At 47.7% G+C, this 16,553-nt stretch overlaps 1 protein-coding gene and 1 long non-coding RNA gene across 2 annotated transcripts; one reads left to right on the top strand and one right to left on the bottom strand.

Annotated features, from left to right (window-relative positions):
- Positions 1-1,169: 1,169 nt before the first annotated feature.
- LOC308184026 lies at positions 1,170-7,324 on the top strand. The gene is made up of 4 exons (XR_013942555.1): positions 1,170-2,074; positions 2,637-2,703; positions 2,847-2,951; positions 4,068-7,324. It is a non-coding gene; the product is annotated as an uncharacterized lncRNA (long non-coding RNA).
- LOC308184016 (aquaporin-2-like) lies at positions 5,106-11,100 on the bottom strand. Its single transcript, XM_080570686.1, has 4 exons — positions 10,175-11,100; positions 8,706-8,870; positions 7,796-7,876; positions 5,106-7,345 (listed from the first exon to the last, which is right to left on the bottom strand). Exons 1-4 carry the CDS (start codon positions 10,538-10,540, stop codon positions 7,130-7,132), a joined length of 828 nt encoding a protein of 275 aa, XP_080426812.1. The 5' UTR covers positions 10,541-11,100; the 3' UTR covers positions 5,106-7,129.
- Positions 11,101-16,553: the final 5,453 nt, after the last annotated feature.

Here is a 16,553-nt window from a genome sequence, read left to right as displayed (position 1 = left end):
ACATTTCCTGTGCCATTTGGGGTCAAAAGCTAGGAGGGATTCCCGTTCAGAGCCAGAAGAGGGGCACTCCTTCCTCCAGAGCCAAAAATATATGAGTCCTTTTCCTCCAGCTGTACCCAAAGCCCTGAGCTCAGCACACAGACCCAGAGAGTCTCAAGGGACCGAGGATTCATTACAGTGTAATTCCTGATGATCATTTTCTCCCGGTTCTGCTGGTCCTGGGGAGATTGCCGAGTTAAAAACCAGATCTGTTATCCTAGAAACACCTGGTCCGTTGGCGTGTTTTGGTGAAAGTTTTGCAAGCTGGTTTTTCAAGATACCCTGGCCAGATTCCAGCCAGAGTAATTGCTTGCCACTTCCCTTCAAACCTGCCTGTGGTTCCTTCTGGATTAGATGCGCCTTGCTCCCATCCTCCAAACTCTTTCGTAACGTGGTTTTTCTTCCAAGGTGACTGCATTTGCAGGCTCCTCCACCACATGCCTGGCTTTAGCATCGGCAGCGTTGAGCCGAAAGATGCTCTGCTGGGGTCCCAGCTGCGGATAATAACCTCCTAGCCAGGCTCTGTCCGGAGAGAAAGTCCTCCGGCCGGACTAGGGGATGTAATCAAATAATGCTGAAAATGATGGGGAAAAGCTTCCACGGAGAAGCAGGTTGTTTTTCTAACTACAGGTCTTCCAAAACATATTTTCCTATGATAATTTGCTAGACTTTCTTCTCTGGGGCATTCCTGCTTGGCTTCTCTGATGTCTAACTATGCTGAGCGGTGGGAAGGCTCCTTCTCTTGCTGGCTACATGTCCTCCAAGGAGCTTGTGCGAACTGGAAGTGCCTTTGATGTGTCAAATATAATTGAATTGGGCAAGAAGGGATTGCGCAGGGCCCTGCTGACAGACGGACACCTACGTGGTAGGGTCATACATACCTTACTTCTCCCCTAGGCTTTTGGAGGAAAGGAAACCAGGAGGCTTTGGCAGTGCGAGGAGGTTCAGCCATTCCCTCCTCCTCTTCCTCCACCTCCTTCTCCTCCTCTGTCTCTTCCTTGCTGTTATCAGCGAGCAAACACTGCAACCCCAATCACCGCCTTCTAGCACCCCATTGCATGGCTATGTGGCTTGGTGGCACTTTGGGGACAGCACACTTGGAGGGGGACAGGGACCTGAGCCCACCGCTGGCTGAGGGTGTCTGGGCAGGAGGAAGGCAGCCAATGCCTCATCCTCGCCTGGGGCCCTCCTGCAGCTCTGCCTCACCCACGGAGGCGTGTGTGTTATTAACTGAATACGTGTGCTGGTCCCTGTCGTCCCCGGTTTGCTGATTGCATTTTCTGAGCCCGCACAGCGCTGCTATTAATTTGTCATTTCCACGGCAGCCCAGATTTCTGATGAGTTCAGCCCTGTGTCAGACCTCAAACCTGGCGGATCGGCTTGCAGGTGGATGAATTCAGATCACAAATGCTGCTGATATCCAGACTGGTCCAATTGTTGGTCTTGCCCTCTCACCTGGCTCTGTACCTTAACCAAAGACCTTAAAACTGGCACAAGAATACAAGAAGGAATATTAACAGTAACAGGAGACAACTCCTGCTGGAATTTGGAATTAGTTGGGGTTGGATGGCTAAAGAAGAAAGTTTGGTTTAGTTTGTTTTTAAAGAAAGGGTGTTTTTTGCTGGCTGAGCTTTGGGAGTTTGCAGCAAGAAAAAAAGTGATCTGAACTGGGAATTCAATGTAGAGCAAGAGCTGGCAAACTTTCCCCTCCTCATCCTGGTCCTGGGGCTGCTGCTTGCCATGGTGGGGTTAGGTTAAAGCCTTGCCACTCTCTAGTGCTCAGGGATGTCTCTGCACAGGTGTTTCAGATGAGGCTTTCAAGGATTTCTCTAATCTAACCCACGATCTGCTAGTGCTTGCTTTAAAGGCGAGGGATTATTCTGCTGGCCTGAGGCAGATGGTACTTGCACCTTCGTCTGCCCCGGAGCAATGAGGCTTTTGCTTCCCTCAGTAACCTGATCCAGCTCCTTGGAGCAAAAAGCCCATGAGATCGACTAAGCCACCACAGCTGGCTGTGGGAGCCTTTGCCGTGGAGGTGTCTCTGTGGCAACTTTTGGGTTGTTTTTCTGTGTTGAGCTGCATTCAGTTTGGGAAACCCTCTTGCACTCGTTGGGGCAGGCAGATGGGGTTGGGGATGGGGTTTAGGGGCTAGGTTTGGTCTTGGGGGTGCCCCCATGTCCCTTGATGCCATCCCACTGTGTGGCAGCTGCCATTTTGGCTTGCATAGCCAGTCCTGAAGCTGCCATCCAGCCCTTGCTGGTCGCTGACCTTGTAGCCCATGAGTCTGTAAACAGGGATGATGCCATTTAAATGCTGAATAGTGTTAATGCTTAATAACAGCATTGCTCTGCTCTTCACTTAGAAATTACCTGGCAGTCTCTAAGGCATTCAAGTAAGTGGATGGAAACGCTTTGGGGCTGGCCTGCAATGGAAATGCCAGCATCCTTAATAATTAATTTGCATCATAATCGTCATTAAATTGACACATGGGGATAATAATGTGTATCAGGGAAAGCAAAGCCTGATTAGAAAAGAGATCTGTACGAGATCACACAGTGAGAAAGCTGGGTTTGAAATTCTGGTGTCCTGATTTTCAGGTCTAGCCCTTTCCAGCAAGGCCACCTGCATCAGCGACATTAAGAGGTTGCATTTCTGCTCATCTAGGTAAATACTTTGAATTCTTATGGGCCAGCAGCCATTCACCAGGATTCTCGGGGCTCAGACAGACCTGCCTTTGGGAGGTGGTTTTCTTCTTGAAATGTGTTTGCTGTGGAAGTGTTGTCTTCACCCATACTGTCTCTTTTTAGGATTGCAAGGAACATGCATGGTAATAAATGCTGAAATGGTCTGGGGAGAGAGCTGATAGCAGGAAAGCAGTGTCACCTCTGCCTGGGCAAAGGGATGTGAGACAGGTGGGATGCCATCTTGCAGTGTACATGCTGCTGGGATGGGAAGGCATGGGGCTGGCTGGAGAGTGCTGGGTTGGCACTGGGTCGCATTGTTGGGTGTAATGGGTGGAGGCAGCTGAGCTGCATCAGTGCAGAGGGGAGCTGAAAGCACGACCAGGCTCCAAAGCATCTATGAATTCAGTAGATAACATAATAGAGAGTGATCTGGAAACTCAAAAGCTGAAATTCTCGCATAATTGCTCCAAGAGCCTAGGACCTGGCAAAGTAAAATGTTGGTGACAATATGCAGTTAGTTAACTCTGTGAACTGGAAAACAAGTTTTTCACCCCGTCCTGCCTCCGAGACCCAGACAAAATTTCTCAACCTAAAAAGTTACAGATAGTTTACACTGATTAGGATTTAAAGAGACTTGTGGTGGTACCATCATCTGCAGTTGGAGCTAAAGACTCTTGCATTGAGTGGTCTCTTAAGAAATGTCTGATTTTGCTCATATTCCTGAAAAATTGAGCTGAAAATTGAAGCAGAGCCTCTGGTCTTGTACCCAGACCCATCAGCACAGCTTTGTGAAACAGGGCTCGCTGCAAGCCTTGCAGATGTAGGAATTAGCTGGGGATTAGCCATGGAGTGCCACCTATTCCCAACCACCTTCTGCAAATGTCTGTGGTCCTTTCCTGGACTACACCCGAACGTGATTTCCCCTCTTGCAGTCTTGGATGGATTTAGCTTCCATGGCACCTCCTTCAGGAAATCATGCTCAGGATATATTTCTACATATATAAATAGATCCATAAAAGTAATGATGTGTCTGCCTCCTAGGTAGGTCATGCCATTGAGAGGTTGGTGCCAGATGGGAGCTGGGTGCTCACATAGTCTTGAAGATTCAGATCCAAAGGATTTGTACAAGGTCAGGACAAGAAATTCACATCAAAAAAGTCTGTTCAGGTCTCTGAGCTTTGAAGCTGGGCAGTGTTTTTTTTCTTTTTTTTTTTTTTCTTCTGTCCTACAAGTGTGAGCCTTTTGCTGTGAGAGCCAAGTGGCCGGACCTGCAACCTGTTTTTAAGATACTGGTGGGTTTGGCGTCATCCAAGCCAGGTTGATTTTCTTTCCATTTTCTCCTAGGTAAGATGCCAAATTCCCCGCTTGCAGCTGTATGATGGAGGGTTTGAGGTCTACACTCCAGGAACAGGCTCTCTCAGTGTTCTTTGGAGCAGAGGTTTGCGTGGTCTCAGGTTGCCCTCTGAATTCTTCACCTCTACATGAAGTGAAGAATCTGTTGGCAGGTTTCGCAATCCTCCTGCACGGGAGGACAACAGGACACAGGAAGCAACTTGAGCCGAGACACTTCGTACAGTGCTTTACATTTTGACTTCACGATCATACTATTTATCACAGCTCCATGATGAAGCCAATAAAGGTTAATTTATGGTGCAATAAGTATTGCAGATACACACTGTGGACAGTCATGAACTGATGGATGGGCATGGCTGAGTGGTTTTCAATCCTGGGCCAAGGCATTTCTGTAGAGGTCTATTATATATACGTGTGTTATCAATTCAGTGAGGTTTTTCAGTTGGTCTGTGGCAGCTCTGATCTCTGGGTGGCTGATCCTGCTCTCTAATTTGACTTGCACTGGTGTAGATCTGGAACAACTGGCTTGGTTTCCTGACGGTGCAAGTTTTGGAAGTGTCACTGAAGTCAATGACAGCTCCGTGGAGAGGGTAAATTCATGTAGCTGATTGACTCGAGAGGACTTACACTGCCTTAGCCATCTGAAAATCTGGTTTAGTGAGATTGCTTTGTGTTAGTGCTGGCGTGCTGAGGCCAGAATCTGGCCAGGTTAGAAATCGGAGCATGTGGAGGGTGCTAAAGGAGGGATGATCTTTATTTTGTGGGTCCATACTTTGGAGCCGAGGGGTTTTGTTTGGTTTTGTTCGTTTGTTTGTTGTTTTGTAACTGTCATCTGAGGGGTTTTGTTTGTTTGTTTGTTTTTGTTTTTACTGTCATTTTTGCAGATCAATAAGTTGCTGTCTTGAAGATGGGCTGTATGTATATGACCATATAAATACATATTATATGACCATATATATATGACTATATATATTTTATATGATTGTAAATGTGTCACTGATTCACATGTATTAATTCAGTGCATAGAAGTGAATTTAAAGGACTTTATTTGAAAGAGTACAGTAATTTATTAGACATTAAAACTCATTGTAGGGCTCTTTGCAGTTTATATGAGTCTTAAACTTTGTCATGGTAAATAATAAATACAATGTTTAGATCCGAAGGAGAAGAAGCATGTAATTAACTTGAACATTGTAAAAAAGATATAAAATGAATCAGCAGCATGATGTTGTCTTTAGCAGCTCGTAGGCAAGATAAATTCTGGTTAATTTTCTTTGGGTTTTCTTGACATATATATTTGTGGTTTTTTTTTCCTTTGAAAAGTAACAAAAATATGGACTAATTTTTAAAGTGAATATTTGGTAATTTAAATACAGTTTTACACTCTGTTTGAATGGTAACATGATTTTAATTCACATTGTTCAGTCTAGGAACAGATTAAAAAATTATTAAAAAAAAATATTTTTGAAATAGTATTCAAGTGCTCCTTTCTCATTGAAGGACTAAGATGGAGGACCAGAATCAATATTTTTGCTGTGGCAGACAGTGTGTTAAACCAGTGCTGAGCCAGTGCTGCACTTCGACAGCAGCCTTTTTGGGGATTTTTGCATCAAGTGACGAGTGGAGGAAAATGGATCCTGGGCTGCAGCGAATAAAAGCTGGGATCTGTGACGTTTCTTCCCTTGTTGCCCAGGGTGGCATTAGGGACAGCAAGTGGCAGCTAGAGGAGGCGGTGCAGAGGCCTGGTGCTCTAAGGGAGGAAACCAGGAATTCAGTAAGACACCTAGAGCACTGTGGGTGGAGGAAGAGGAGAGCATCTTTTGATGATGGTTCATGTCAAAACAGCTGGAGGGAGGAAAAGGATCAATAATGTTCCTTAGGATTTGGAACTGAGTATTGAATCTTATTGAATATTCATCTTATTGAATATTTCTATTAACGACCTCGGCAGAAAAAAGCCTGAATGAGGTGATGATGACTTGTGATGGTGCAATGCTGGGGAGACATCACCAACAGAAAGAAGCATTAGGATTAGCAAATCCATTCCTTTTAGGCTGAATAATAGAAACTGGATTAATTTTAATTCTTGAAGGAGCAAAGACTAGCTCAAATTCTTTGACTATGCTGGTGACTGTAACCATGTTCTGACAAAGCAGGAAAAAAGGATGGGATGATTATGGTGCGGTGTATCTGTGAAAGCTCTGGGCTGTAGGAAGCAAGAGACAGAACATCACATCTGAAATGCTTTGTGTTACTCATCCAAGAATCAGGGTGGAATAGGAACAGAGGAAAGACAGCAGAAACCAGGGAGCAAGAAGAAGCATTGAAGCTGAAGAACAGCAGTGGTTCAGGAACAACCGAACTGTGGATGAATTTGAGCTGGAAATACGGAGGTTTCTCATCATCACTGGAGAGAGCAGTTGCAAGGTCCTCCCCAGTGAGGACTCAGGGACACGCTTCCAGTCCCATCTTCTCAGGAAAGCCTCCGCACAAGCGAAGGGCATCTGCATTCCGTGGTGGGTGGTAAAAGGGTGCAGGTGTTTCTCGCAGCAGCAAAACTTGTTTGTGGGATACTTGTGGCAGGGAGCAAGAGCTCCGGTGTGTGTGCAAACAGTGAGAAGAAATGGGAGACAGGTGAGCAGGGTTCAACAGCAGTGAGGCATCGGGTGGCAACCTCCACACCCAGCAGGTGCCTGTAATAACAACTCTCCGCAGGTCCTCCAAGCTCTTTTTGGAGGGCAGTGAGCTCTGCTGAGCACCACCTCCTGCAGGGGGACATGGAAGGAGCCAGCCAGAAGGAGCACACCATGGTGTGCTTGTTCCTGTTGCTACACTGGTTGTGTTGGTTTAGTGGTGCTTTCCCCTGGGGTTAGAAAGCCATCAGGCATAGAGAGAGTGGGGTGATGGGAGGTCTCCCCAGGAGATGAGCTATCCCCACCAGCAAAAAGTGAAGGGAGAGAGGGGAGAGGTGAAACACCCAGCTGAGTGGGTGCTGTCTCCAAAATGGACGTCAGAATTTTCTCCAGCTCCTCTCTTGCCCTGAGGGGGTTTGGCTACACCTTCTCCGACATCCCCCTTGGCAGGCTCTGCGGGGAGTGGAGCTCCACCGACTGTCGCCGACGGACCTCGCGCTCTGCCCAGTCCTCCTCTGGCTCCAAACCCTTGAAGATGGCGAGTCTCTCCGAGAAGGTTTTGGATTGTGGGAAGAGGATGTAATTGTAGACGATGGAAGCTGCTGCTGCCCCGACGAGGGGGCCTACCCAGAAGACCTGGTGAAAAGAGAAATAGAAGAATTGGGTGAGCAAATGTCTTCCTACACCTCTGATCTGAACCACCACGGCTCCGGCTCTGAACGTGCTCTTTGCGGATGGAAATTCCTGGGAGCATCCCTAAAAGAGCTGGTGGAAAAGGCATGCCCAGATCCATCCGCAACCAGGAAAGGTCCCCAGGATGCCAAGAAGAGCTCCACTCTCTACTGGTTTTACTTCTTGTGCTAAGTCATGGTCAACAAACCACACACCCTTTTCCTGTCGCAACTCACCCTGCTTAGATAAGCTATTTAAGCATCCAGCAGCCCCACCTCTTTCTGCAAATTTCCATGTCTCTCCTTCAGCTGGTGCTGAAGTGCCACAAATCTGGCTGGCTTTTCAGTTGTCTGGGAATATTGGTAATGCGGGGGCCCATTCTCAGCAAACCAACGCAGAGACATGACTTCTTACCCAGTGGTCACTGAAGTCTCCAACTATCACAGCAGGGGCGAAAGATCTGGCTGGATTCATGGAGCAGCCGGTGTAACGGATCTGCCGAGAAACACCAAGCTTATTGTTAGCTTTAAGCTCTTTTACCACATTATTTTAAAATATCCCGGTGTGTTATTAGCATGATTCATCCACCAAGCTGATGCTTCACATCCCAGCCTGCCCTGTTCCAGGAAAAGAGATGCTACCAGCTTCCAGCGCCTGAGTCAACACGCTTGAGTTGTATTTGTTCACCTTCTGCGCCAGCATATGTGTCCCGTGCATGGTGCAGCTCAGCTGCGGGCTGGGCAACGTGCCCTGCAGTGTGACAGGGACTGTGAGGACAAGTTCCTGCTGTTCCTGTTCCTGGAGCAAATTGCTACTCCTTGCCACTGAGGATTGCAGGAAGAATATCCCATAGGCACATGGGCTTGCAGATCAGTAAGGATCTGCTTTAATCCATGCATTGAGAAGCTGGGTGGGTTGGGGGCTGATGTGTCTGTTCCCAGCAAAAGTCCTCTGGGAGGGATTTCCCTGGCTCTTCACCCCACGTATTTTCCTGTCCATGTTTATCATGGTCTTGAGAGTCTCAGTTGCCACCACATTCCCTTCAGGATAGAAGACCCCACGGATCCCTGGGAGCTCCTGATGGGACTTGAGGAGCAGCAGAGCCCAGCAGGTTATGTTTTTTTTTAATCACACCCAATAAAACCTGAGCTCAGGCTTTGGCTCTGTTATGGCTTTGGTGGGATCTTTCTGCTCCAACCACTGCAAAATCACAGGCACAGCATCAGTTTCAAATCCCCTGACCACTACAGGGCCTGCAGCCAAACAGGCTTCGGGCACAAAGGCAAAGACAACCCTCAAAATATTGTGTTTTGATTCTACCCACCCCAAGGAGATGTCCAACAGTGACGGAAAGGCCAATGGACAGGGCGGGGGATCCCAGGTTGTCCTCCCGGCGCTCATCGGTGGAAGCAAAGATGCACAGGACCAGCTGGAAGGTGAGGAAGAGCTCGACGGTCACTGCCTGCCCTGTCGTCGTCTCGTTATGCAGCTGGAAGGGGAGGAGAAACATCTCAGGGATAGGCAAGTTTGGTGGCTGGGTTGGAAATTTGGAGGGGGAACCAACAGGGACATAGGAAACAGGTGACATTTTTGGCATCAATATGAAGAGGAGGAAAATTTTCCTATGGAAAAGTGGCTCAATGGTAACACTTGATTGACATGGCAGGAAATGTTTTTGTGGCATCTTTTTTTGGCATTATTTTTCCACTCTTCCTTTGACCTGAGGGATTCTTTTTCTTTTCCTCATGCTCAAAATACAAATGCCTTTTAGAAAATTGTATGAATTACTTTTCAGAAATGTCAAAAAGAAATGTTTTGGCACACAAAAAAATCCCTTCTTCCTTCCCACTCTTTTTTGACTGAAAGAATTTGTAAGATTTGGTCTGAAGCTGTGCCTGGTTGCACACTCTCTCCTCCAGCTCTGCTTTCTGGCACTTTATTATTCCTTGAAGGTTTTTAATCCAGATCTAGATGGACCTGGCAGTGCTGCTGGGCAGATATGTGGTTCGCGGCCCCCCCCCCTCGCTGCCTCTTCCCTTAGCCCATCCTGGCACTTCTCTTGGCGCTTCTCTGCCCTTTCTTTTCCTGTGTCACCCATGATTTGGACACCACGCATCCTCTCCAATGCTGATCCCAAGAGCGCTTTGCTTGGTGACAGTCTGAAAACAGCAGTTGTCCTCCTGGCCGAGATTCAGAGCTGGATCTCTCTCTGATATTCCTTTTTTTTTTTTTTTTTTTTTTTTTTAGGATAATTTGTGCAGGCACCTACAAGATGAACAGCCCACCGGGGAAAAAATTAAAATCCTATTCCTCTTTCAGGTGACTTAAGCTCTAAAACAGCAGAGATGGGTGTTTTGAAAGTCTCTCGTAAAACTCTTACTTGCTTTGTTGGGTTTATTAAACCTCAGCTATTATCAATCTAAATATTCTTGTTCAGACTAATCCTCAATCCCTTTTTCAACCCTTTTAATCTCTTTGGCAGTGAAGCTGGGTCTGCCTCTCTGCTGCTAGCTGACTGCTGCAAGAAAAGGGATTTCCATGTGCTGCCTCCTAAACACGCTGCCTTCCTCCTTCTCACTGCCTGCCTTGGTTTTGGGCGATGCTGCTCCTGGCATGGGCGTTTCTACAGGAGATACGTCTGCCCCCATGCCAGCTGATGCTGGCTTCCCATCCAACACTCAGTAAAGGTCCTTGCTGGCCACAAAACCTTTCTTTTCATCCCTCAGCCATCCCCGAGCTCCTGCCCAAACTTTTCTGCTCCGTTCCAAGCCCGTCCGCAGCCTGCGCTCTTACCTTGTTGATGGCTAAGCCTTCCTGGGAGTCTGCTGGTGTGATCTCGTGTAGGATGGCAGCCCCCACGACAGCCCCCAGGAGCTGGGCCACCACGTAGAAGACTGCGCGGAGGAAGGAGACGTGGGAGCCGATGAGGCAAGCCACCGTCACCGCTGGGTTGATGTGGGCTCCGCTGATGTGCCCCAAGGCTTGGACAAGCGTGCTGATGGCCAAGCCGAAAGCCAGTGCGATTTGGAGGATGCTCGGGGAGGAAGCTGAGGGCCAGTTCAGAGCAGAGCCCAGACCAAAGAGGATGAAGACCAAGGTCGCCAAAAATTCTGCAAGGACAGCCCGGGTGAAGGCTACGGATCGGAGCTCCCACATCATGGAGCGGCTGTTGCTGGAGGCTGCAAGGACTGACCCTGCCTGCGGTGTCCTCAGGCAGTCACCACTGTCACTTCTGTGTCCAGAGAGGATGGCGGGGGGACAAGATGTTTATATATGGATGCGGGATGCCGAAGGGTCGCCCGCTGAAGGAGGTGGGATCGTGGGCATAGGAAACCTGATGCTTTTCTTCGCTTGCGTTCCAGCTGAGGGAACTTCAGACTCTGCCCCCTCTATTAAAGCTGGGGAATGCAGCGTTCGCCATCCTCGGGAGGTCATAAATCAGCCTCGAGCAATACCAAGAAATGCTGCTCCCTCTCCCCCCAGAGGTGCTCGTTGCTCCTCTCCCCCCCAGGCCCTATCACCTGCAGCACGGGGGGCAGAGAAGGCAAGGAAGGAGGCTGTAGAGAGAGAGGTGGAGATGAGCTGGGAGCCCAGGATCATCCACCCCAGCCTTGGTGGAAATCTCATTCCAGTGCTGGCCATCTCACAGGCTGCTATTATTTCCTTCCTATCCCCTTTTCAGTTTCCATTACTGCGTCTGTTTATGGCCAATGACTCATTTTGGGTGCTTTTAACTCAGGTCTGAGTGTTCCTGATTACACCTCTGTAAACTTTGTGCCCTCTTCATGGGTCTCGACCGATGCATGGGTGAACGGCCCCAACCACCCCATCAAGCCCGGCTCTGTCAATGGCACAAAGCCTGCTGCGAGTGCCCACAGCGTGGAGAAGGTCAACTTGTGCCAAAAAGGCAGATGCGGGCAACGATTAAACAACCAGGCAAAACTGGATTCACAAGAGGCCCTCAGAGGCACCAAACTCCAAGTGGCTTACTACAATTCAGAGAACCACAATTTTATAGCCCAGGCACAGATTTCCTACCCAGAAAAATGGGAACCAGCCCTGAGAAATGACTGTCAGGAAAGAAATTCTAGTGTGAAAAAAACTGACATGCACAGCTGGAGTACCGGCTGTGCTCTAATTATGGGGATTTGGGCCAACTCAGCTCTTAGAAATGTCTTTTTACTTCCTGGCATTAATCTCCAAAAGGAATATTTCTTCTCTAGAGCATGGTCCCTTCCCATCAAACCAGTTACCCAACAAGTCCATTTTACTTCTATTGCTTAGGACACATTTGTCCACTGGTGATAACTGTAAGGCATTCTGCTCCTGATGTCATGGGGGTTGTTGGCAAAAATAGCCTTTTTTTTTTTTCCTTTTTTCCCCTCTTGTTAGCAGACTCCATAGTCATTCTGAAGTGCAGAAAGCTGGGAGGAGTGTTCCCCCAGGGTACAGCTGGAGATGAAAGGATTGTTTCATCTTATATTTGGCTCTGAAAAACGCTTCCGCTGTACGACAAACTAAATATTTTTCCCCTCCAGAGGAACCATGCAAGTGCCACCAAACTGATGTGAAAGATTGATGTAAAATATTCCATATTGTTCAAATTGCATGTGAAGGCCTGTTCTTTTCTCCACAGAAGGTGGGTAAAAATACTTGTCCTCTCTTAAAAACAGAAAATGAAAAAAAGACACTTATGGGGACATTGCTCTTAAGAAGGAAGAGACTGGGGGGTGAACAAGTCCAGTCCGTGGGTGAGTCTGGAGGCTGGAAGACTTGGATTCAACCTTTTCCTCTGAAAATCCTTCTCTGCAACTTCCTAAGTGACTTCAGCAAGAAGTGGCATCGCTCTAGGCTCCAGTTTTCCAGCAATGAAGCAGCTCTCATAAAACGGGTTGTGGGGCTAAATATGTTTGGGGTGCTGGTAAGCCACAGAAACACGGTCACATCCAGGCTGTAGGCTTGTGCTCCTCCCTGCCCGGGACAGGTCTGCAAGCTTTGCCTTGCTCAGGAACGAATTATGGCAGGGACTGATTGCAGGTGCAGGCTGTCACCAGCATAGGGAATGACAAATAACTAATGTGGGCAATTAACCAGAGCTGATACTCTCTTTGATTAATAGTTGTTCATGGTGAGCTAGGTGTAATGTATCAGTGCTTAATGAAGACTAATTAAAAGAAAAGAGAGGCAAGCAGGATTAGCTCTGAGCAACTTAAAAACTTGATGCAGCCTCATGGTCCTTACTTTTAGCTGGTGGTGTGAGCGTTTGTTGCAGCTTTTGTTTACCCGGTATTTTGGGATGTTTGTTCTAAGGACGGGGGCTTTCTGCAACATACTGTGATGAGGGAGCTGATGTTGCATCACGAGCTGTCTGCACAGGCTGCAAGGGAGCTTTGCTGTCATGGGCTTTGCTGTAGGGCCGAGCAACCTTTCTGTGCAAGATGCTGCTTTCCAGAAAGAATAATAACATGTTCCGGCTTTCCTCCAGGGACCTGTAGCACTGCAGGGACTGTAATCCTTCTGCTTTTGCAACGAGAGAGCCTGAGGCACAATGCCAGGCTTTGCTGCTGCCAGGCAGTGAGTTGGGCAGAGCCAAGGCTTTCTGCCTGGCTGCGCAGTGCTGCAGCCGTGCTCCTGCCCTGTGCCTGCGAAACGGAGAACATGGGAGATGGAGGAACACGGAGAGCTTGATATGGGCCTGCTGGAGCTCTGCTGGTGTCTAAGAAGGGTTTCTGGAGCTGCTGGTGTTGGTGTATGGAGCAAAGCCATGTTACCATCAAGTGTGCTGCAGCTTTGGGAGCAGTGAAGAGCTCTGCAGTTCTGTAGTGAAGTCGAGTGCGGTGGGAACATGTGTTATTTTGCCATTTAATCCACAGCCCATGCCATGTAATGGCACTATCAGCCCTCCCCTGGGACCAAACGTGAATGCTCATTAAAAGCATGTTGGCGTCTGTGGAGGGGTGATAATGCTCTGCTTCCTCCCGACGGCAGAAAATGGCCTGGTAACACGTTTTTGAAGAATATTTTGCAAGCAAGGGAGCTGTGCTTGCACAACAATGTACTTCTTGAGTGACTTAGATGGCTCAGATATCTCTGCTTCCTTGGCTTTCAGGAAAGTATAAACATCTTTAAGGTATCTCCATTCCATCTAAAATACCTCCAAGCCACAAAGAATAAAAGATTTATTGCATAAATAATTGTGTGAGTTTTCCTGCTCGATGTGATCTGTTGCAGGAGGTGCATGTGTTGCCCAGCCCTTGCTTGAAGCTCCTTTTTTTTTTTTTTTTTTCTTCTCTTTTCTACAGGTAGAAAGTGACTGCAGGCAACTCCCCCGCCTCTCCAACAAATGAACCCCCACCCGTGCTTCACATGGTAGGAAATGCCCTGTTTATTAGACACTGGAGAATCCACAACCAGACTACATCTTGGGAAAATTTTCTAGAAACCCAGATATAATGAGTTCTGCTGTTGGTGGAAATAGATGTTTTCTTTCCAAGAATGGGGGTATAAGACTGAATATGCAACCTCTAACTGCTCACTAGGAGAAGCCAAAGGAGGAAACATTTTAATTCTAGTATGGTGACTAATCTAGTTTCTTGGTCGAGGATTTCTGCCTGCTGCATGGATAGAGGGATGCGCCAGTACATTTGGCCTCATGCATGTACCCCGGTGCAGGAACAGCAGCCTGCCAGGACATCTTGAGAGGTGAAGCGATGAGGATGAGGGTGTGGGTGCCTGTGCAGAGGTGCCTGCTCACAGGGAGCTGAAAAGCACGAGGGAGCAGGTTAAGACTCCTTTTAGTTACCTCTGGGCTGTTTGGTGATGGGTTGCAGCAGCTTTTGCTCTTGTTGCAATGCAGACCAAGGCACGTTTTTAATTGCACCTCCCAAAAGAACCAGGGAAGTCTTACCTCTTCCCCACTCTTGGCTGGAGAACAGGCAGAGCAGAAGATAAAAGTCTGTATTCCCCAACGACAGGTGACCATCAGGAAAAGTTATATTCTCCCGTTGTCATATTGCCTCAAAAGGACATTCACCCAGAGGAGCAAAATGGAGGAAAATCAACACCTTTTCCAGAATTTCGTGCCAAATCCTAAATCCCTATTCATGCAAAGCTTCTGCTGGCTCTCGCAGTATTTATTGTTCTTGTTTTAATTGAAGCAGAGGGATTAATGCAGCCCTGATTTCCTTCGCTGACTTCAATGAATTGAGCTTGAGTGTGGGCCAGGAACCGGGCCTGGTGTTAGGAGAAGGCTTCATTTTATTTTCTATATATTCGAGGCCCATCTCAAGGCCTTGCAAGTTCAGTCCTGAACGCTTGCCCAGGGCCTTAGTCCAGGCAGATGATGAGACTCTGGTTCTGGTGGGGCTGGGTATGGATCACGTCAGAATCAGTGCACTCCTCTGATGCCCTTATAAAATCCTGACATCCATGAAGGCCATGAAGCCTTCCATCCCAGCATGATCTGATCTCTGTATACCACCTAGGCAGGGATTTAATTTTTTCCTCATGTGATCTGCAGGGAAAAGTCATTTTTGTTTCACTAACAACATGTTAATGAGATCTACAACATATAGAAATGGGGAGACGGAGAAACCATTGTTTCTGTCTCTGCAAAGGACAAGGCAAGAAGGAACAGACAAGATGTGGCCAACCGCAAAATACTGAAAGGGCAGACAGGGCTGAGTTAGGTGCTGACCTCCCTTCAATCATGCCTTAAGGAGTGAAGGAAGGAGAACACTTTTCCCTTGTTTCAGTGGTGAAGTTCAAGGCCAGGGTACAGAGTATTTTGCATAAACATTTATAGGAAAATAATCCATACTTTTTCCCTTGAATCCATGAAATGAGCAAAGCCAGAGACCAGGATATCCATGTAGCCAGCAGGTTTTGAACTGAGACGGACCCCTTTGGCTTTACCAGATCTTGTAAGCAGTTTGTGCTCTTTGCTGCTCACCCAGGTATGAATATTACATTAGCTAAAATCAATCAGATTACAGCATTGTCCCCAGGTGTGAGCAAGAGACCTCAGCGTCACCCTCTGTGTCATGTTTGCAAAACAAATCACATCTAACGAGCTAAACTCCCAGAGGGTGTAAATGGGGGATGTAGATTTGACATCAGTGACACCACAGAGAGCATCCAATTCCTGGCCTTTGCACAGTTTTCCTCATTTGGTAAATCAGAAGTAATCGAGCTGAAGTCCATGAAGGAGAAGTGAATGCACTTGATTCAGAAGTCTTTAGATAATTCTCGCTCTCTCTATTTTTGTTTCTTTTTCTAAGTGCTAGGCTAGATGCTGCCAGGAGTTGTCCTACCAGTGGCTCTAGAAGTGATGTCCCCTGTCCCCTCTTGTCCTGTGCTCTGGAGCCCATCGCTGCAAAGGATGCAGAGGCCAGGCTGTTGCAACGTGTGTGTTATCTCACTGTCAGTGCTGTGGGTATGAATTTATGCACTGACTGCTTACCTGTGCTGCAGGACATTTTGGCTGCTATCTCCTGATCTTTGCTGGCAGGGAAGCAGGAGTGTGTCTGGCAACACAACCTCCGAGAAGAGGCTGTTATCTCAGCATCTTTCCTGCGGGACTGCTTGGCTGGTGTGTCGCCAGGTGAGTGAACAGCACACGGATGTAAACTGGTTACTGTAAAATCCCTCTAACAACCAGATGGGATTGATGGGGAAAGAAAAGAGTGCTTGGCTTGTGAAAACAGCATCTGTCATCTGAGAACCAAGGTCAGTGCTGTGGTCCTCGTTGTACAGCCAGGTAAAGGGAGTAGTGAATTGGATCTGGGGTGTCAGATCCTTGAAGCATATGAACTGGAGAGGAGCATTGGCAGCTCCTCCAGGACGTAGCTGGAGAAGTCACAGAATCACAGAATCGTCTAGGTTGGAACAGACCTCCACGATCACCTAGTCCGACCTCTGATCTAACACTAACAAGTCCTTCACTAAACCATATCACTAAGCTCAACGTCTAAACGTCTTTTAAAGACTCCACGGATGGTGACTCAACCACTTCCCTGGGCAGCCCATTGCAATGCCTAACAACCCTTTCGGAAAAGTCCAGCATGTGGAAAGCATTGCTCTCTCACGGGTGGGACTGAGCTGCCTGGGGAGCTTGGCGTTTCCTTTTGCTGGTCCGATGGAGCTTGTAAATTTGCTACAGTGCAAATCCAGG

Source organism: Anser brachyrhynchus (genome assembly GCF_964034855.1).
Source record: "Anser brachyrhynchus genome assembly, chromosome: 29".
Lineage (NCBI taxonomy): Eukaryota > Metazoa > Chordata > Aves > Anseriformes > Anatidae > Anser > Anser brachyrhynchus.
This window is presented reverse-complemented; position numbering and strand designations above follow the sequence as displayed.